The sequence below is a fragment of the Ptychodera flava genome, chromosome 10 (genome assembly GCF_041260155.1).
Source record: "Ptychodera flava strain L36383 chromosome 10, AS_Pfla_20210202, whole genome shotgun sequence".
NCBI lineage: Eukaryota > Metazoa > Hemichordata > Enteropneusta > Ptychoderidae > Ptychodera > Ptychodera flava.
In genome coordinates, this window is record NC_091937.1 from 38710351 (window position 1) to 38734002 (window position 23652).

General features: G+C 37.3%; 1 protein-coding gene across 24 annotated transcripts in view; it reads right to left on the reverse strand.

The window, feature by feature from the left end:
• Positions 1–23652, reverse strand: part of LOC139142719 (ensconsin-like) — a 50919-nt gene that overhangs the window by 20625 nt on the left and 6642 nt on the right. For 4 of the 24 annotated variants that reach the window (XM_070712823.1, XM_070712814.1, XM_070712821.1 and 1 more), the window contains exons 2-4: positions 6940–7188; positions 4950–5113; positions 2035–2443 (exon numbers count right to left, since the gene is read on the reverse strand). In XM_070712823.1, coding sequence (XP_070568924.1) covers positions 2035–2443; positions 4950–5113; positions 6940–7188 — 822 coding nt within the window. Of the gene's footprint in view, positions 1–1902; positions 2444–4949; positions 5114–6939; positions 7189–15272; positions 15327–15699; positions 15887–18697; positions 18799–19187; positions 19357–20453; positions 20656–23652 lie in introns of those variants that run through there. The other 20 variants (XM_070712815.1, XM_070712822.1, XM_070712813.1 and 17 more) reach the window with 12 other exon arrangements.

Below are 23652 nucleotides of genomic sequence, written 5' to 3' on the forward strand. Positions count from 1 at the left end.
GCCATCTAAAGCGAAACAATATCTCATGCACAGGGGAGATAAATTTTGCAAAAAAGCTATCAGATTTGAGAGATGCATATTTGATTGACTCTTTCCTAGATTTCATGCAAGATTACTTCAATTTGGATGACAGACATTTTCAGCAAGTCCACAAAAACCACGTCCTATGATCATTGAACCCACCTTGTAACCATGACAACAACATCAATTGCAAGGACTACATGAAGGACACAGCAATTTATGAAAATTAAACTGCGTTATAAATATTTGTTCATGACCAAAATAAAAAATTTAATTTTTTGCATTTTTATTGACACACTACCTTGCTGTACAAGGCTGCTTGTTGCCATAGCAACTGCTCATTCACGCGGTCATAAAAACTCCCTGTTTCTAACACATACACTTGACAGCTATGTGATAACATGGGATGTTGGAAATTTGCTGGTATGTTCTTCTCTGTACAACATTGATACTCAATGGCTCTTCCAGTTTTTCCCAATTTTCTATCAACAGTTTCAGTCCAGAGTCAGACACTAGAACTTACACAGAAAATTGTACTTTCCTAAATTGTGTTGTTACATCAAAAATTAATTATTCATTATCGTGATGTTGTCTATTTTTGGATTAGGACAGACAGATAGCACAGTATCTTGTACCATCCAGGTCAGCGAACAGCTGTCCCAACCCAAGTACAGTGATACAGTTTGATTTGCTCATCGATATAGCAAACAACAGATAAAAGACATGGTTTTGCATGAATCTTTTGATATCAAGGTAACTTATTTACATAAAGGGAAAGAACAGTAAACATGGAAATGTGATATTTAAAAGAAAACAACTCGATTGGACATGAATTTTTTATGAAATTACAGTCATGGCATTCATATTTGCACATTGAGTGATATAAGTATTGCATATAAGAGACCAGAATTGTTCTAACGAAGATGAAATTTTTAAATATTTTTACGTTTTGATGTTTGCTTTATTTCCCTGGGTTAGAAATGTTCATTTCAGCTGGCAATGAGGTCAAAGTTCTCATTAGAGGATGGTAACGTGGACTTTGTACTCAGTGAAAGTAATTTAAATGTTCCAAATGTTCAAATTACAGTACAGCATATACAAGAATTTTCCTTACACCTAGGGTACTTGAATTTGAACAAAGCCTATGTAATGCTGACTCAGTCGAGCTTTGTTCACTGTCTGATAATAATTTGGAATCAGGATGACGAAGAGTCAAACTCTGCAAATGTGGAAATTTGATAGTGTGGGGATGTTGTTCACTGTCTGACAGAGGAACAATATGCAAATTGGGCAGTTCGGTGGCACACAGCCATATCTGCACAATGGAAGGCTGGCCCTAGAATATCATGTACGGATAAGAACATACCAGCTCAGGGTAGGGAAATGTGTGCAGGTGAACCAATGGTGGTTTAGTAAATGTGGCACTGTGGACTGTAGTAAACAGCGCTCAGCATCTAACTACTACTAAAGTTACGCATAAAAGCCCAGAGCGAGAAAAAAGCCGTAAGATCGGAGAGATCAGAGTGGAGCAAAGAATGAGATGGAGATAGAGAGAGAGAGTACATAGAGACATGCTGGATGCTTTAAAAAGTCCAGGAAGAGGTTTAATGAATAGACCTGTGTCACATGCACGGACAACCTGTGTAAAGTCATGCACCCTACTTCTACGAATACAGTAGGAACAAGTAGGTCGCTAGAGGTCATAGGTCAAAGTGCAGGAGGAAGACATGTATTGAATGTCGGAATCGAGAATCTGTCTACACATAGGAGTGTAATGACTGCTGTGGACTGACATATAGTTGTAAATAAATTAGTTTGTAGATTGAAAATGATGATAATAATGATTAGTTTCATGCATTGACACTGGTTATTCATTAGAACCTGTCTCTTTTATGGACTTAGCAATTTTTAGTTGTGATGATGAAGCGCGCCATCGTTTGGGTCGAGGGGTGACAGATCTTGGAGTGGTAGAAGTAGTAGAAGAAGCAAAGCCCATAGGCTTATCTACACCACCAGTGCTAGTTGAAGAGTTGGACAAACGAGATCCTCTCTTAAGCTCCGATGAAGCACTTGTGTCATAGACCGGGTAGAGCTCATCCGGATCGCCTCCACGTAACCTAACCAGGTGGATGGGACTTGGTGTGCGAGCTCTGTTCAGAGCGGAAGAAGACATAGACAGGCGCTTACTCATGCTGCTGCCCGAGGCTGCCACGTTAGACACGGAAGTGGATAACCTTTTGGTTGGCGAGGAGAACGTCGGTGTGCTGTGCGATTTCTCGGGGGGTATTTGTTCGCTGCTGTGTCGTCGCTCGTTCTCACCTACATAGCTGAAACCAGGTGTCCACGATCGTCGCTTTTCGCGGGCCTCTTTTGCACTTTCAGAACGCTGATGAGAGCGCCTTAAGATGGCTTCTTTTCGCTCCTGTAAGGAAAGAAGAAAAATATTCACTTGCAATATACACTGTCTTCTCGGTAACGTGATAATGTTTTACTGGCAGACATGTCATAGCAACTTGGCTGAATGAAATCGGATTCCATATCTGTTAACCACATTAGCAAAGACCTTTGTGTAAATTTTTTGCTTTTCCATTGAAACTATTTCCAAGTAAAATAAACATGGGTGTACAGATACTGTTGAGCAAGGTCAAGCAGAAAATTATTATGGGAAAATGACAACATAGTGGCCGCTAGCTGAAACATCACGCCACTGCAATGTCATCGTTGTTGTATGCTGTCAAATGACTCCATGCTATTCTGATGAGAAAGGAGCTTGTTTAAATATTTCAAATACACGGACACTTGATACCACTACGATGTGACTACTTAATCTCTTAATTCCACTCAAAATATGCTATTTGAAAAATGCCCCAGTCTTTGAACAAAAATACAATCAGGGCAGGTTCTCCAGTGTCTGATTATGACAAAGTTAACCCTATCACCCCCATTTCCCATTCTAGAGGTCCAACTTTACCATACAAAACAATGGGATTGGTTCAAACCATGGTGGTGAAAGGGTTAAGATAGAGTGTGCCTCTGGGACAGATATTCAGACTCTCAGATTTTTACAAAACTTGTCTAGTCTGCTGCTCGTAGAGACTCATTTTATAGCCTTGTGGTAGATGAAGTTTTTACCATGAATTTTTCCCCGAAAGTTAACCCAGGGTATAGTGACCATTTTAACTTCCAAATATCCATAAATTTTACAGTTTTTTTATCTCTTATACAACAATTTGCACTAGTGACTCCTGATTTTTAGTTTTGATTCTGAAAGAGAATGGTTCAAATTTTCTTTGGAGAAAGTTAGAAAAAAAAAATTTTTTTTTTTTGAAACAAGTTTTTTTGAAAACTTTCTACTATGTGTGATAACAGTAACATATTCTCATTGTTAAAAAATATTTGCAACTTGTTATCAGTGTAATGATATGTATTATTCTTAGCCTCATAAAAAGCTCCCTGAAAACCTTGGGGTTTTTCAATGCCCAGTTTACAAGCAAATGTTAGATCCATTCATCATCAAGTTTTGGTTCAACACCATTGTTTTCTATGGCAATGTTGGATCTAAGTACAGGGACAGTGTTGCAGCCAGGAATTTAAAATCAGGGGATACCGTGTTCCACCATCGGTTATTTTGGGGGACATTTTGCACATTTTGGGGACAACATGCGTCAGTTGTCAGTCAAATTTTATTATTATTTTGTAACAAATTAGTTTCATACAAAAAAGTAATTGAGACCATGTTGCTATGCTTGAATTTCAGGCAAGTATACCAGATCTGCCGCCAATCAGAGCTCAGTTAGACTACAGGCAAGTTATCATATCAAGTGCAGCGTTCTAATTACTTTGTATCATAGCTCAGAGAGTACATAAATATAAGCCTCAAAATAATCATGCGAAACAAAGGTAATCATCAATAGCAGATACTACTTGGAGACTACATCCAACACAGTTGACTCATGAGTGCGCCAGAGGTAATCCCACGTGCGCAAGCATGCAGGACAACAGGTTCCGTTTTGGGGAACATTGTCACACGGACCTGTCCTGGCTGCAACACTGCAGGGAGATAGGGATGAAAATGTTGATACTGTAGATTCAACAGTGAAAGCAGACCACTGAATATGTCAGATGACCCCCATGGAAATTTAAATCCCAACTAACTACATCTTTGAACAGTTTTCTTTCAGGATTATTGTTCTATCAATCAAACACACATTCTTGGTCAATTCCCTGAAGTGTCCTGGCTTGCCAGCATAACCTGTTTTTGAATGACATGCACTGCTAATGTTGACATACGACACTGTGATTGGACATGGTACTGCCAGCAATGGCTACCCACATAAAGCCTGTGTTGAAAAGCTGAATGGATTGGGCTACGGTGAGTAAATTAATCCTCTTTCTACCAGACTCCATAGACAAACCATAGAAATAAATACAACTTGGGAGAAAGAGGATTAAAAACTGCCGGTTTATACATGGAACACTACTGAACACCTATCAAATGTTGTTGTTAATAAAGCCTTAACCGTTTCACCACCATAGTTTAGCCCAAATCTATTGTTATCAATGGCAATTGTGGACCTCTTTACAGGCAAATGGGGTGAACAGGTTAAAATGTAGTTTCTATGCTGACATACAGTCATACATACACTTACATGTCAGGGATGTAGAAAATTTTGGTTACATGTGGAAAAAATAAAAGTATAGGCAGTTACAAGTGGTGTGTGAGCGCACAAAGTTTGTGCAAAATGTCTTGATTTTTACTGAAACTAAATTTTCACAGCCGGCAAATTTTAGCTGACAGCCAGTTATTTTTGCCGGCTGCCGGCTATTTTCTACATCCCTGATATGATTATTTTCAATTGTCAAAACATCACCATGTCATAATATTTCAACAGGTGTGAAATAGATCTTGCCCTGAAATGATACATTACCTTGTCTTGTTGTTCTAGCAGGCGTCTTCTTTCCTCCACTGCTTGTCTATGACTCATGTTGCTAGTCTTCATGGCTTCTTGTTTCCTCTTCTTATCTGCTATTTGTTGATCTCTGACGACGTTCTGCTGTTCTATCTTGTCTCTTAAAGCTTGGTCTGACAGACCTACGTACCGGAGTAGTGGGAAAAAAATGGACATATTGAAGACAGTCACTCTTACAATGCAATATAAGCCAGAGTATGAACTACAGACAATTGTGACATGGGTTGCAAGGGCACGCTCCAATAAGTTGGACATATACCATCCGTTTTATCAGCGTTAACGTTATTTTTTGTGTGCAGAAAAAACAAACCAACCAAGGCATGATATTACATTCATCAAGCATATAAGAAAACAATTACAAAATGCCAGGAAATTGTTTCTGTCAGTGAAACGCTGCACTGTTTTGACACACCTGTGTAGTTGGGATGTGAGAGGGAAAAATTTCACTTCAATGTACCGGCAACTTACAATCAAATTCAATCGTTTATTTCACGTTATCAACCATTTTCAATGTGAAATACATGTATTTGTTTGAATTGACACTGTATGAGTGGCACACTGCACTATCCTTGCATATGCATAAAGGCTACAGTTAACAGGATGCGGGGTTACTGTTTGATCTCAATAGACATTACAATCACCTGTCATTATTCATTTCACAACATCAGTACATCCTTTTTAGTACACCCACTTCCTGTAGCATAAACCCCTTAAAAAGCATTTTCTCAGACAAAGTTGGGTTTCAGTATTTCAAGCTTTGTACGAAAAGTGCTTTTTTGTTTCTCCACATAGTCACTGGAAAGTGAAAAACTCACATCTCGAGCTAAAGTGGAAAATGGCTTAATAAAATATTTCAACAGTTCATACTAAACCATATTGCATGACTTCAGTTTCACGACACAGTGTACACGGCATAGAGTACATGTCATGACTTCTGTACAGATCAAGTAATAAACGCGCCCATCAGTTGCTAGGTTTAATTTAACCTTTCTTTGTTGGCATCAGTACAATTACTAACCAGGTATTGTAGTGTACCCGCATGGGATGTTTTTATCTCCTGTGTAACACTACATTCACATGAAGTCCTTACAAATGCTCTCTTGCATGGACTGACTAGAATTAATTTTCAAAATTTCAATATTCATATCAATTCTTCTCTGTTGGGTTCTGTTTTTTATACAATCAATTACAAAGCATGACAGACGTATATGAAATTGATATTGAAAACACTGTCTGCACAAACAACTTATATTTGCATCATGGTTGCAATACCCTATTATTGAAGCATTACACTTCAATGATGGGATTAGTAGGACTGTGTCATGAATCGAAAGGTTGCACAAGTTCACTGAATTATAAACAGATAGCCGAACTGTCCAATGCTAAACAAATCGTGGGAATTTGGCAGACTATTGTAAGGACAAAGGGAGTGTTGGACTATACTATTTCAACACGGGGATGGCAAGACTGCATCAAACGATGAAACAAATTTAAGGACAACTGCTGAAAATGCAATTGCCACAAAAAAAGATCACAGTATGATTTTATACCTTATGAAGACACTTCTGTACCATGGTGTAGTGGAAATAGCAATACAGTACTTGGAGGGTAGGGAGAGCAGTTTTACAGGAAACGGAAAGACTTATGGACTTCCTGTATTGTCATAAGAAGGGAGGCACTGACCTGTTTTGTCACTGAGAAGATATTGCTGCATCATCCTCACAGGAATTTTGGATTAATCCAATCGGCATTACAGGGTGTTTAATTTCAGGTAGTAGACTGTTAATCAATGCACTTGTACAGATTTGTTGAACTCCCCAGGTCATGAACCTGGCATTCTGTGCCATCTTTCTGTATCAAAATCTGTTGTAATTTATCACCGTGGCTACACGAAGTTGTTCATGCCTGTTACAGGGTTAGCAGTTGACAGATTAAGACGCGTACTCACCTGGTCTGGGAGTGTGTTTGGGGCTACTGGTGGATGTACTGGACTTGGAAGGACTGCCCAGCGAATCCTTGCCACTCGCAGTACTGGTGTCATTGCTTGGATCCATTGAGGATGACACGCTGCTGTCCGGATCAGCCGAGATTACAGCACCTTCCGGGGAATGGACTCCGCTGTCTTGAGGTACTGAGGCCGACTCCGACGCACTCATCTCGGGAGAAGTCTCTTCAGATGCCATTTCTTGAGATGCATCTGGAAGGAGCAGATATTGACAAAACTGATAAAAGTGGCATATCATCTTCTTTGAAGGAGCTACTGTTACTCCTTGACGGTAGAATTCAGAATTGACAACAGGGTTGGAAATTTTTTTAGTCTTGCAACATTAATGGATCTGTGGTGTTTGTTGTGCACTTAAAACTATGTTGTCTATTCTAAAGTATTCCTTGCGAAGGTTTAACTACATGTATGAGTGCTGTAATTTTTCCAACCAAAATTTAAGTGCAACATTTTACCAATTTGTATGAATTTTTCTGTAAATTTTTTGATAATTTTCGACCAAACAGACATCACATTTCATTTGCTACAGGTTTTCATCAAAATTTTGGCAAAAATCTGAAAAAAATTTGACCGGGCAACATTTATAAAGGCAACAAAAATTGACTTTGCCGCTCATAGGGTCAACCTCATCACAGCTAGCTAGACTCAAGTTTTGGAATATCCCAGTTTATGTGTTGAGACATGGGGCAAAAGGGCTAACTTTCATGTATTAAATTAGAATGGGGGATAAACATTTGGACTCCAAAATTTTTCTATAATACTTTTTTCAGTCGACCACTTGTAGGGTCTCATTTTGAAGCTCATGGAGTACACAAAGTCTTAAACATCTTATTTTGTGAAATTGAAGATTTATTTTTCCCTGCAGAGTTTACACAGAGATGGCAGTCATTTTGATTTTTCTGTGACTGTAAAATTTGGGTGCTTGTAATTTGTTTCTCTCGTATTTAAATTTTGCACGGGAACCTATGGTTTATATTCTTGATTTTGAAAGGAAATGGTCTACAGTCTCCCTGAGGAGAGTTTCAGCAAATGTTTAAAATTTTAGTTTCAGCGTGCGTACTACATGTACCTTTAATGTAAGTCTTATGGTGATTATTTTGAACTAGAAGATCTTGGGTGTGGGCAGGTGTCCCATAATGCCTCAGCTGCCAGATGAGGATCAACCCTGTGAACTCTAACCCCTAACACCCTGGTGACCTATGACATTATGTGGAGATCATTTCCACCTAAAAAGGGGTGGAGAAGCTTAAATCTCTAATGTTGTGAACACTTTTCCAACACAATAGTATCTGCATGATTATAGAATGCCATAAGGAAGTCCTTGAAATGCTCTATCCTGTATCATCTGAGTACATTCAATCTGTCCCTTGCGGTACAGGCACTCTTAAATCATGTGACAATACAGTGACATTATTAAGACATTAACTTCACCGTTTAACAATTCCAGTTTAATGCATGCATCCAAGCATTGCTGGTCTGCTTTGAAGTTTAATGTGGTGGTTTTCTCAAAATTCTACTCTTCCTCCTCGTTTTTACAAAACAAACGACAAAACACTTCTCCACATCTGACTTTTTGAAGTTTAATATACCATGGGACATGAAAAGTACAAATATTGGTAAATATTCACATTTGTTGCACCGCAGTCTTGCGCAGAGAGTGTGTGATATGATGTGAACACTTTGTATGCATTCATAGAACACATCGCAGACAAGACACGCACTGTTGATGAACAAACTTTCTCGTTTCTGTACATCAGACCCTTACAGTAACATCGTCTCAATTCCAGTTTTTAGAATCCGTGTACTTTTTGAATATTCTAACATGGAGGGTATCATACCACATTTATAAGTATTCATATCAACTGAGACTGGGCAGAAAGGTAGCGTCACTTGTGTCTGGCAATTTTGATAGTTTGTTCATTGAATTCTATACGAGTTCTTTGCTAAGACACATGATTACAACCACGTACAGTGGATTGGGTCGAGTGTACAGTGTACAACCACACCAGAGTTCATTAACTGTCAGACCAATTGGATTTGACCAGTCCTAAATTCATTGACATCTACAAGTACTAGCACACAACAGTTAATTTATACCATGTTTTTTAATCTCAAAACTGGGGTAACAGTACAATCGGGGTAAGGTTCAACCTAAATGATTTAGCTGACCCATATCCATAGCAAACAGAATGGGTTGGAAACTATGGCCAAAAATGAGTCTGTATGCTTTTCCTACAGGGACCATCCCATGCCATCACTTAAAGTCAGTTAAAACTGATAAAGGGTAATAACTTATTTTCAACATCTTGAAGCATGTCTCATGTACAAGACTGTAGACATCTTGTACTCAGCTTGGCGGTTTCAGCATCCTAGAAATCTACCTCTACACTATGTGTCTGTCACTTGGCTTGGCTGGCCATTATATACAGACATTACTGTATATCACTGAAGTTTTCATGGCAGGATAATGGCCTAGCCTCTGAATTCAAGCTGCTGGGCACCTTGAAAATCAATGCAATTTCCACTGAGGCAGCAGTAAAAGCTGATTTATACTGTACACGTATTGCAGACAGTGTTTTTGTTAAGGCTGGTGCCCTGGTAAAAATTTACCAGAGTTCCCTTGTCATGTTACCAGGGTTTCTCACAGAATATCAAAACAAGTACATCACAGGACAAGAGAAATGGTACCGGGATTCCCATACCATTTCCTTCTATCTTCCCACATCACTGAGTAAACACTGGCAGAAGATATTGGTATCTTACTGCTAAATCCAGGAAAAAAGAGGATTCTATGGGGGATATTTTTAGCTAATATTTTGTGACATTTCCTGGTGTAAGTTTATATTTCTATGTTGCTGAAAACGATAAATGATCATAGTGTTTTTAAATTCACTTCTTTTGCACAATGTAATATGCAAATCTTCACACCTTGAGGCAAATGGATGTATTTTTCTCATGGTGTCCACAGAAATCTTCAGTGAATCTATCCCCCTTGGCACTTTCAATGGAAATTGGAATGGCCTACTATGCATAGCAACTAGTGCAATAAATTTACCACCGGAGTTTGTGAATGCATTGTGATTGCAAATGCACTGCATTGTAATTTATACCCATGTGTACCCATTATACATAAAGGATGGTTTCCAAAAATGAAACTGCCAACAGAAATGACAAACAAAGAAAATGCAAGGGCTGAATATCAGGTCAAACCAGGGTCACAATACACAACAGACTTCAGTATACATGTAAGTACATCCAGTTACTGGGTAACAGTAGTGAAAATGTCTACTGTGAAACTGGGAAGTCTAGCTTCCTTCCTTGTACATGTACATGTATTTGGAATCTAGTAATCCTATATTGACAGGTGAAGTTATAAATCAAAACCAACCATACATGCCCTACTTTCCCTGCACTGACAAATTGGCTCGGATGTGTATGTATCTAATGATTGCAAAACAAGGAGATGGACCATTGCCTGATGATGATTTTAACAAGAAGTGACTGCTGTAGGCATAAAACTGGCACAGGGAGTGTTTTGGTAAGAAACTTGTTTTAGTTTCAATGCTAATATTGGTGTCCTTTGAACCAATGTATCTACAGTTCCACATAAAAATCTGGTCTATCAATATACTGCACACACATTAGTTTAACTTACTTAGTATTGCCACAACACTGTATAATAAATATATATATATATATATATATATATATATATATATATATATATATAATATATATATATATATCTAAACTTGTGCATGTAGGACTAAGAGTAATTTTATGATGATGTTAGCCTTTCAAATATTTGATTCAGTGGGCAAGGAAGGATGATCTCTGCCAAGATTTGAAAACACTTAAAAGTTTACAGTAGCCGAAAATTTACATAGTCACCATATTGGATTCTGAGCTCCCTATCCTTGTAGACGTTTGGTTTCACATATTGCTGGAGCTATTTTGACTGTTTTTTGACCATGAACATCACCAAAATTCAGCCATTTCTTCGAATGACTTTCTACTTAGGCGGGAAAGCATGAATGATGACAAAAACACAGATCCTGATGATCTATCATTCTAACAGGAGTGCCCTTGGATGACCTCTGACCCTGGAGTTGATCGCCCTGCGACTGTGACACAGTTTACCGAGGTATCACTTACACTCTATCTCATTAACTGACACCAACATTTGGATATTTTGGAATCAGATTACCAAACACAATGCTTTGATGGTTTTTCTCTCTACCATGTAATGCTTAACTTCTTCAACTACAGTGATGAAAGAAAAAACAGAACAGTAGCTGATCGTCATTTAGGCATGTGATAAATTCTTCTGAATTTTTTTCCTAATTGGCTGTTCAATTCTGATTTCTCTAATATTTCAGCCTGATACTCATGCATTCACATTTCTGATCTTTGCATTACTTTGGAAAGTGGATTACAAAACTGATCAATTTCTTTTTCCTTACAAATCATCTGAGTGACAATTCTGACCAATAAGACAAATTTGCAAACATGTTGATGTACGTTGTATGTACAAGGTGCATCTACAGATGTATTTGGCATAAATCTTCTAACAAGCATCAAAATAGCGGTAGTTTCCTTGGGGTGCTAGGAATTTACAGTACCTACCAAACTTTTATCAGATTCTCTTGAATAATACTGAATCACAATTTGATTATGTGAAGTCTGACATTCCATAGGCAAACCATGGAGGTATATGTCAGGCGGGAATCTCAATGGACAAGCCCATGCATAGAAACTCCATGCCAAAGTTCATATTTTTACATGCACTTTTCACTGATGATTCACCCTTTAATTTACATGAAGCAATATAAATACACTGTTACATGTAGGTCTCATATTTATAGCTTGAATTGTGCAATATGAGATGGCATCCCACCAGCTCTCATATTTTCTACAACAGTTGTAGGTGGTAAATGTACAATGCATGTTAAAGATACATCTGTGTCAGTTTGCGTACATTTATTTTGGCCACCAAATATTATTGTATCAAAATAAATCCTTTGTGGGTTTTTGGTCTAAACTTCAATACTTTTAATTAAGTTAGTGAAGGTGTGGGCTATTCCAGATCAGTAAGATCTGGGAAATTAATAACTGAAATCTTACATGTGAGATGACAGTTTTAACATATTGGTTAATTTCAATGTTGTCATAACGACCGTGGCAAATATCAACATTAATATGATATTTGGTGCACAATATAACTTAACAGAAGTACCTGGTATATTTGATCATAAATGCTGAATTGATATTTACTATTTGTGACAAAATGACAACCAATAAATATCTATGATATGAATAATGCAACACTAATTCAATTAGTCAATATTTACATTTTTTTTAAATGTGAGATGTTTGGCGTTGTCCGCACACTGACTAATAATACATATTCAGGGTAAAGGTTATCACACATCAGAGAGGGAGATGATAAATTGGGCGAGCTGTTTACTAGGAGACTGCTAGGTAACAAAGCCCACAGGTTATATTTGTGATATGTAATTATCTGAACTCTGAAAGTTACAACTCCCAGGCCTTATCTTCATGAGGCAACACATTGGTGTAACACCCTTCAACCCTTCACAACACTATTTCACACAGCCCGTACACGGGTGACAAAATGCTTCGTATGAGCAAACATGGATCATAACACTACTGTCATGGGTATGGAAGATAGCAAAAAAACAGATGACAAAAAATATTAACTTTCTTACAAGCAGAGACAAAGCGTTTTTTCCAACATGAAATACCATTCACAAATTTATGACCATACTTCTAGCACAATTTGAATCATAGATATGGGATCATGACCTCACACAACAGGTTACAGTATGTATGGTTCTGCATGCATGAAATGTAACTCTACATAAACTGTAGAATATTAGCAAATATATCATTTTCTATACATACTTGCTTGCCCTGGGACATTGTGACCACCCAAAGAGCTGTAAAAGCATTACAATTTTGTGTCAAACACTGGTGTTTCTGTAACTTCAGACACATTTACCGTCATTTTTGTCCCTTGCAATATTCCTAAAATCAATCATGTTGAGATGCAGTGTTCAACTTGACAACACAGCCTGTCATACCATGCATTGCATACGCAATGTTCAATGCTATCATTAATAACTGAAATTCAGTCAAGACTAGAAATTATTTGTCAACTATAACATTGCATATTTACATATGTTATATTGGCAAGGCTAAACTATGTGTTTCAACATACCTTTAATGACAAAATTGAAAACCTGTCCTAGTTTCCTATAATAGAATAATTGTCACAAGTTCCAGATGAAGTTTCTACCATTTCAGGGGGCTGCTACACAGAGATATCATACATGTATATTATTTCATGGTATGAACATTTTTACAGTACGATGTCATTCACAATATCCTGTCATAAAAAAACTCCCTAAATGATTATCATGTCATTAACACTCTACATGATCCAAATACTAAGTATTATGTGAGTCACTGTTCTCTTTGCCATTTTTTCAGTCCAATGTAATCCTACTTTGCACAGCCATTCCCAGCTCTGTTAAAAGACCTTGTTGTACAAAAAAGCACTTATTTATGTGTCACATTGAAAACTGTGCAAAATAACCTCCAGCCGGGATTTAGTATTGACATTTTCAAAATGGAGACTCAATCGACAACTGGTCTTCTAATCAATGATATTCCCTGCATGTGAAACTGATATATTTGAAATAGCTACTTCATTTTTGCCGGCACGGCATACCGTAGATCATTCTCAGTGCATACTTTGTGGTTTTTTCAAGAATTTTTGTTTTGGAAGAATGGAGTATAATAGTCCAATGACCTACAGTGTCTCACTGCAGTGTAAATTCCAGAGACACAACACAAGTGTTCCATTATTTACTGTTCGGTTTTCTTCATCACGGAAATTTCACTTCATTCAACAGTCACTTTGTAAACCTGCGTGGCATATATACATGTGTGTGTGTGTGTGTGTGTGTGTGTGTGTGTGTGTGTGTGTGTATATATATATATATATTGTGTGTGTATATATATATATATATATATATATATATATATATATATATATATATATATATATATATATATATATATATATATATAATATATATATATATATATGTATGTATATAATGGAACAACAGTATGTTATCCTATTTCTGAAGATAGTACCTTCTTTGAATTTTACTAAAATATAAGTATATTACCAAAATATTAGTATTTCAAGATATAAATATTTATATAAACATTACATTTATTTTGAACATATCTTCATTTTGATTTTACTGTAAAGATGTTCAGGAGCATGAAAATATGAGATAAATGATGAAAAACTTTCATTCAGTACTGAAATTTCTTTAAAATTTTTCAAAAGTTCTTTGCAGATTCAAATTTTTCAAGATTGTATGAATGAATGTGGAAATTCTGTGACATAAACTAAATCAGCATTCATTCAGGGTATACAAACGTGTACACACACTTTCTGACTGTGAACCAGCGTGGCAACCTTGCCTTGCTAGACATCCATCTGTCTGCAATGTGAACTGAATTTCAAAACACAACTACTAAAACAGACATAGTCCACTGAAAAGGCTTAGCACGAAAAGCATCGTCCAATCATTCATATTGATTTTAAAGGTTTTTTTTGCAGAGCCATCTTTGTCAAACTGAGCAGACAGTTTCCATTTTATACCAATTTATCATTCAACTTGCTTCATTTGAACATGAATCACAGACTCTGACGCCTCATTCCATTTTATTTCCAGCAATTGGAAAACAAGGCTGTTCTTATTTTTTAGATACAAACTATATTTTTCTCACATTGTTGCTAAATGACTTTCATTTTCCAGTGTGAAATTACTGCACAAATCGGCTGTGGCTATGTATGTCTTGTAATGTCCAACATTAATTAATACCACAGTGTACATGTACATTTTAATTAAACGTCTCTTATGTAATTGCTTTTCAGATAATTATCTGTTTAATTTGAGACAATCACTCAGCATCTGCCATATAACACATGAGTGTGAGTATATATGGACGGGTATCCATATTGCACAACAAATACATGAACATGTAACAAGAACACGGCAAGGCTACTGGCAAGGAAATACTTGAAAACTTTGCTTTCTGACGGACAGATGCAAAACATGTGTTGGGAACCTTAACGGTCGTATGATTTACGCAGACGCTGTTCCTAAATGGTGCCATTAGGACACAGCAAAATAAACTAGCTCAGAGGACAAGGATATGGGGAGATGACATACCTTCACACATCAACATGGTAGTGTAGACATGTAATCAGTAGGCAGACATATTGAATTGAGAAGCAAATCGACAGGACAACCCCGCCTGGGCCCCCTTTCAAATGTAATGTTTTCTCCCTGATCAAAAGCCAATAACATTGCAGGGTTTTCAACAGAATGAGTGGAGACTACGCCGTGCCTTTAAAAAAAACTCAATGGAAATGTTAAGAGTTGTTTCTATACTCTATGAAAAACGGACGTTGACGTCAAAAGAGGTCGTTTTGGGTCACATCCCTTTGGTCAGGGAGGTGTCACACCCCAGTGATGTAAGACCAGTAGCATCTGGAGCTGTTATTGCATGACGCTGCAAAAACTTTTGAAAATTTCAGAGTTGCATTCATGGGATCTGATTTGACCAGCTGTGTTAATGTGGTACATACAAACATACCTAGTAGAAGACCTCGTGACAACATTGCTTGGTGACATAGAGATGCATTCACCATCCACTGACAACTGTCTATCGGATCAAACGCTTAATGACGTAAATTACTTGGTCTGTTCTATTCCATCCACATGGTACTACCACTGTCTGTATTGTCAACACTGATACTTTGTACCTCACCGCAGTTATGGCTATTGAGACAGAACTCCTGGTGTAGTCAACACATGGTTCACCATACTGTACATATTATCTCCAATAATTCGAATTGTCAGCAAAACTGAGCAACACTGTGCCCATGCTGAGCTGTAGCATAATAATTACTATCTTAGGGGTTACATGTATGTTTCTTTATTTTTATGAACATTAAAGGACTTACCCCATCAAAGAAAGCACTTCTCGAATATTAAAGGTTCCTCCCCACCCCTTTAAGGTGAAGTACTACGAATTACGTCAAAATTAAGTTGTGGTGTCATTTTCTTGAAACTTTGCACAAATATCCTTGGAAGTTATGCAAGTACAAAAATGAAATAAAAAATGGGGGTCACCGCGCTCGTTTCCATGGAAACGGACTTTAAAATGGCGTCGTTAGAAATAAATAAAAATGATATAATTCACTTAAACTAAAGAAAGCAATTATAAAACGCTAAGCAAATGAGTTAATTTTAATAAATACCAAGAATTAAGATCCATATCTATCGAATGTATAGTTTTCATGATGTTTGTGAAGAAATTTTAACATAAGTATCGATTACAAAATGACGATATCGAAATTATATCACTACATAATTTTCGAACTTTCTTCCTGTCGCTTTGAATGGTGTCATTTTGACCAAACTTGGCGAATAAACTCCTGACATAATATCATTTAGTTTACACTTTTAATAAAAGGGTGTCACCACGCTACTTTTTACAATATCTCCAGGTGAATGGGTAATTTGCGCCATATAAATGGGAGAGAAATGTTAATTTTTTCGCTCATATTGAATAAAAACCAGCTTCCTAGGGGTCAAAATATGACAAGGTTATAGGTCACATGTATTTCTAGGACACTGGGTCAAAAAATTAGGTAAAAGCGCAATTTCAACAATGACAGGTGATGTTAAATACATGCGCTACAAAATAACCCATTTGCAGCAGGCTTGAGTTAAATCTGCGCAGAAACGTTCTAAAGCATGTGCGCGTCCGAATTTCGTCGCCCTTTACCTTAAGGACCTGTCAAAAAAGCACCGTTGCTACCACAAGGACACTATAGCATAGTTTTCTTCAGGAGTGCCAAATTGTCAGCATAAAAGCACATGAGCCGTAACTTTTCGTATTTACACTGAGCCTTAGTTTGTCATTCGTGTCTCAGAACAACATCAACAAATACTGCCATTTAATTCAGAACAGAGGCAACATTCCTAAGGAAAACTGTATGTAAAGCTTATGGACACCAACGGGCAACGTGCTATCAACTGATACATAAAACTGCTTGTATCACAGACTGATTTCAAGCCTGCGTCAACTTCACCTGGAATGATGTAAATCCAAGTATTGGTCGGTTGTACACAGAATAGTTGAATGCGGCAACATTTCAATGCATGTAACAAATCTTGACTGATGAAACACAGCCAATGCACATGACGCAAGTCAGTATTAATTGGAAGCAGTTCCGATTTTACTATGCCCTTGGCGAAAGTGTATCCAAGCAAAACACATAGGGATCTGCTATCCTTTCAAAGGTTTTTAAAGGTCAGTCACTGTCTGGTATTATTAATCATGTCACGGTGATCTATATTTACTGAGGTACTGAAATTAATCCATGCAGAGCTACAGAGGAGCGGTTCCTTAGCCTTGAGGTAATTAGGTTTGGGGGAGGGAGAGAGGAGGGAATTGAGACAAGACTTGATTCTACCATTCCACAGAAAAACAGCAGAGTTCCAAGTTGTGATGTGGATGTTGTACGTGTGGGTAGAAATTCATCATTCCATGAGATTCACACAGCGATACCTCAAAAATTCACAAGCATGTGTTCAAGACTAAAATAAATTTTTATTTGTTCCATATTTCAAACAACTTTTATAATCGAAACAGAAAAAATTGGGTTTTGACTTTTTGCAATCTTTTCCATGCATGAGTGGACGGTATCCTTGATTAACTAAATTACATTGTACTATCTATCACAAAGGGCACATAATCTGATCAACCTCTGAAAGGCTAAATGATAATTATTTTGATTGCAGAATGTACAAATTGACAACAAAGTTTAATAGCATCCATTTCCTGCAAATAAAACCTCACTAACGAGAAGAGAATTATTTTTTCAATTTATTTAACACCGCCAAAATATACAATGATAAACGTCAATGAAAACATACATCTGCACGAATATTTATTGCCATGCTACTGAAAACTGCATGGCCAGAGTATATCAGGTCAAAGGTCATTGTACCTGTCATGCAAATTATTCATTAGGACATCACACCCTCAGAGGAATAGAGTAGGTGGGTGGGTGTGTTCCCAGCAGTGAGTACCCTATATGTTCCCAGGGTTATTTCAAGGTGACAACACAATACGCATATACACAAACAGGCAATAGCAGTAAACGTGGGCAAGGTGACTATCGATGGTTCTATTCAGCCAGTTATTTTTAAAGCAAAGAAAGTGACAGACGGATCACATGAACACACAATTATTCAGTGCAAATTCTATTACATGTACCCGGTACCTCCCTTCAGCTCTGCAGAATACCGCACACTTCAATTCTAACAGGGGAGTCAATGCTTGGAGTTTTTGCTTTCATTTCTCTTTCATCATAGCCCTAACAGCTGCTTCACCTTCATTGTCTGTATCAACAGGGTGCACTGTGACCCCGACACACAGCAAAATCCTTTTGCACTACCACTGCATTGTGCCACTGTTTTGCCAGCATTCTCCCCCTACACTAAATATATATCTAGGAGCGCAATGTATACATATAAACCCGGAATGTTTGACAACTTCTGGTTCACAGACCAATGCTCACCTGCATTTGCAAAACAACAGCGCAATGCTGGTTTCTGAACTGTCGTCGTGGCCGTCAACTCAAACCTGCTTGTTGGCAGTGTACCAAGCTCGGCTCAAAGGATTAAGACAACAGTACTGCAACAAAACTATGGGAGGGACTACTGCCATGGTGTTCTGGCATACAACCAAAAAGTATAAATAAGATTTTCGCTGACATCTTAAGACTAGTAATATATACAATACCTGACATTTATTAGATCCTGGCCGACATCATTGACGGTGACAGGGGAAATGAAATTAAACAAAACAATCATGGACATCCATTTTTTTGATATTATAAACCAATCTAGCTCTACAGTTAGCAACACAGTCAATTGTAAAAAAGAAATGATGTAACAATAAACTGAAATGACTCTGTGTGCAGTATCTCCATTTATAAGCTGACATTACATGTCTGACTGACTTTTGTTGGGTGAATATTAATGCAGGGGATTAAACTGTTGCCATACCTGGTGAGCTTGCAAAGAGACCAGTATGAACACTCTGATGGTTGGGTTTTAAACACGTTGCTTCCCACACAGCTCTCTGACGTCTTTGACAGACAACTGACTGATTCAGGCCTGTAGCCTTGTTGTCTGTTCCAAGGCTGAGGGAAGCATTCATGTACGCAATCATTTGTCTTTTAGGACAGTAAACGTCTCAAAGATAGTATTCAAACCGAGGTTGGTTGGCTGTCCTTTGTATACAATTTATGTCCCTACTAGATTTGATGCGACTGTGTTCAAAATAAAACACTAATGTCCATGTGGGACAAACTATAGAAATAAAATGAATATTGTGAAATTGGTATTGTGTAACAAAATACATGGCAAGCTTCATCTTCAGTGCTTTCCGGCATGTCTCCCACACATTGAATATTTCACAAAGGCCATTTCAATTTGATTCATTCAGGGATGTCGTATTGAGCAAATGCATAGCTCTCCATTTAAAAAGACTAGTTGCTTGCATAAAAGAAAATTACCAATTTCATCTTTTCCCATTGTGCAAGTAAAATAATTTGTCTTTATTATCATCACCATGATGATGGCAGCACGTCCTAGATGTTGATATATGTTTCTAACCTTGAATGAAAGGAGCACTACTTGCACAGCCTTGCATTAATCCTACACATTCATACTATGAGTCCAGTAACCCAGCATGATATATTCAATTTGGTTTCAGTTACAACTTATCAAAATACTTTGAGAAAATTAATAATCACAGCATACAAGTAGCTGTTAATCAAGTTGTGTCAGCAATTTGTTTGGCATTCTGAAATGCTACGTAGCCTATATGATTGTCTAAAAGTTATATCCCTGACTTCACAATTCCAGTCTTCTTTAATTTTTTTCACATTAAAAAGTAATTTTCCTCCGCGCATTTCTACAAAACATTCATTGACATGTTTTGTTACCAAGCGATTCACCATAAATGTGCATTCATGTGATTTGTATACAAAAGTTTGACATGCAGCTGTCTGACTTTCATTTCTTTGTTATGATAAGTTTGTACATGTTCTTTGGTGATATGATTTTGAAACTAATAACCTTCAACCATATTATTATGTCAACACGCAATTCATGCGGTAATTTGGCCCAGCAACAGTTAACCCATGGGAGCAGATGTCTATGGCCTGGTAAATTTTGCACTGACATGTTCAAATGCTACTGTAGCCTATTACTCATACTTGGGTGCAGTATTTGTTTTACAAAATTTAACAGCGATGGTGCCCTGACCTTTGAACTCTGAACCTGTTTGCGCGGTGTCACTTCCACACCCTGAGCATCAGTGCTCTGCCGGAAGGACGACTGAGGTGAGAGCTCATGAGGGGATAACCGGAGTATCACAGCTGTATCCTCATGCGGCTGTTCAGCAAGTAATTTCAATTCCACTGTTACCCCTGATCACAACTCTCAGATAACCACCATGAGAGCCCATGTAAATGCAAAATAGATATGGAACATAGGTGGGCCATTTTCATGGTAGGGTCACTGAATATGCAAATGAGAGCCAAATATGGGCGTGTTGCATGAGATGATACAACAGATGTCATGGTACCCATTATCTTTTCAGAATTACATACATAACCATGGGTGATAGAACGTGCACATTCTTGAATAGTAAATATGGAGTAGTGCACTGAATGTAAGTTCAGTGAAATGAAAAAACATAATATTGTAAAACAGTACACACCAAAGGGATAGAGAAAGACTGGCCAATGTATGTATAATGCACAGAACAAGACAGATTGCAGACACCTGGACTTTGAAAATAGCAGATATGAATACAGATTATCATTAATCATACATCACAAGCTGTTTACTGCCCAGTATTCTGGTCAGGGTGTCATGTTCTATATGGCTGCCTTGTTTTACAGTGAATACACACTGATCAGCTCAACCAGTGATTTAAATTCCTCGCAACAACCATACAAATTGACATACAATTACAATCTATAGGCAATCATACAAGGTGTGTGTGTGTGTGTATGTGTGTGTGTGTGTATAAACACATACAGATAAATAATTTCTTAAAGTTCAAAAATTTTGAAGGATTTCTAAATTTAGAATTAATTAACTGTTTTAAACATTTAATACAGAACTATTTCTTACTTCACCTGAACAGCATTTCCTGGCAAATCTCTGCAATGTTCATGTTGTTTACAGCAAGAGCCGAACAGGGCAGACGGAAACACTAATTTCTTTGTAAATTTTATAGTGTGGCATTGAATTTCAATGAACACACTGTGAGCCAGTGTGACCATTTCATTTTCAATTGCCCTAAGAAGAAAACTATATTTTTTTCTAATTAAGTTTTTTTCAATTTTGAAATAGGTTTTTAACACATTTGAAAACACATTTTAAAAATTTACACTGTAAAACCTGATATTATTATGGCAGGACCATATTTTTGCTATCTGAAAACAATAGAATTTTTCAGATATTCTGTACCTTTGATACTAAAAGAATTTTTTCTTTTCAAAAGGTGTAAATCAAAATTGACTGGATTACGCTCACAGGATGTTTATATGACTGTCAGAGGAATATACGACATTGAACTGGGCCTTGGATGCATAGAAGTCTTATTCACATGTGTTTGATAGACACGTTCTCATGAATTATGCATGAGTACCTTCTTGCAGACTATGTAAACAAGTCTGACTGAAGATCAATCATCTATTATACACCATTTCCGGCGCAATGACCAATCCTTCAAAAACATCATTATTCTGTCAGTTCATTTGGTATAAAAGAAAGTATGGGATATTTGTGCTATGTCAGTAATATGGGAGCAAATTCTATATGTCCTCTGTACAGTTGGTGTGAAGTTCACCAGCCATATCTGACTTTGACATTTTGCAGTCATGACGATCTCTAGAGACTGTACTTGTTGAGGAAAATGGCTTGAAATTTCTCCAGTGGCCCAAATTATTAATATCAAAGAAGAGATGAAATCAAAATTTAATTTTAGTGTGACTTTTAATGGATACATTCCATTATCCGACCATCTCAAACTGCTGAACTATGACATTTCAAAATATGACTTCATAGCATGCAAGTGTGATGTAAGCAATCACATTGTGATATCCAAACACTAGAGTAAATTCACAGAGGGAAGGAAGAAAACCTGAAATTTCTCTGGACACTTGAATGACAAAGAGTACTTGTACAGATTGTAGGACACACAGTAGTATATTGTATGTATGTATTTGTAAAGGAAAAAAATATCAACACTATACTATAGTCTGGTCAAAGGGACCAGCAGCCGGTAAAATAACTGTGACGATTGGGTAATTGGATTGTATCGAGACCATCTTTGGTGTATGACAAGGTCACTTCTGATGGGATTGTTACATTCATGCACTGGTAAATTGCTCATGATGAAGTGTCATTATCTCTGTTTGATTGACAAGATGAGGATGTTAGTAAAAACACAACAATGGTGACAGATACATTACAGTAGCTCAGAATGGTTCTGCGTTGAAGGTCACACTATGAGGTCACGGTTGGTACTTCAAATTAGTGGAATGAAAATTGTGCTGGTACTTGCTGCCCTTGGTAATGCTTAAATCATTTTATTTATTCACAGTCAACTGAATGAATTGACAACAGAGCCTGAACCTAGTACCTACAGATGTGATGGTTAGTCCCTGGTGGGAACCTGATTCTAACAACGTGTCAGGGACATGTCTATCCACGTGTCTATGTTTGCATAGGGGCATGACTGAATTCAAGATTTCTCTGATCTGACCACCTCCACAGTTCAGACTTCTAGCAGGATTTAATATGAGGGGGCATGCAGAGGAATACCCTGGGTGGGATATAAATGACCTTGACTCAAGTACAGAGTTAAGCCCTCACTTTGTCTTTAACTTGCAACAATTTTGCCGATCATTGTAAGAATATACTAGGATCAAACAATGGTTCCATAGAGTGGCCATGCGGTCAAGTCATCAAGTCATTAAACTAAGGTCACATTGAAAGGTCATAATGAAACCGTTTACACCTGCTGGGCATTAAAACGGAAATGCTGTGAAATGAGGAAAGAAGGGTACACTTCTGACTTGTCCAGATGGAAAGTTACCCTAGAAAAAATGCATAACTTGGCATGATACTATGTAAACATTGGGAAGAAATATAATCTGTGGAGATTATTGATTCAAAAATTAGTGTTAAACAAACAATATGGTCTGACCACATGACTCATAATCATAAGCCTTATTATAGAGCAAGTGTACATACATGGTTGCATGCACTACAGTATACTGTACCAATGGGCGACTGATATTTGTTTATTTTTTTATTTTTAGAACAGCATTTTGGTATTTCTACCGGCAGACTTACCTGTGAGAAATGATTGACTGTGAGATCAGACTCCGGTGTTTATGCCACAGGCAGAGACAGTGGTGACATCATTCATTTTTCTAGGGTTCAT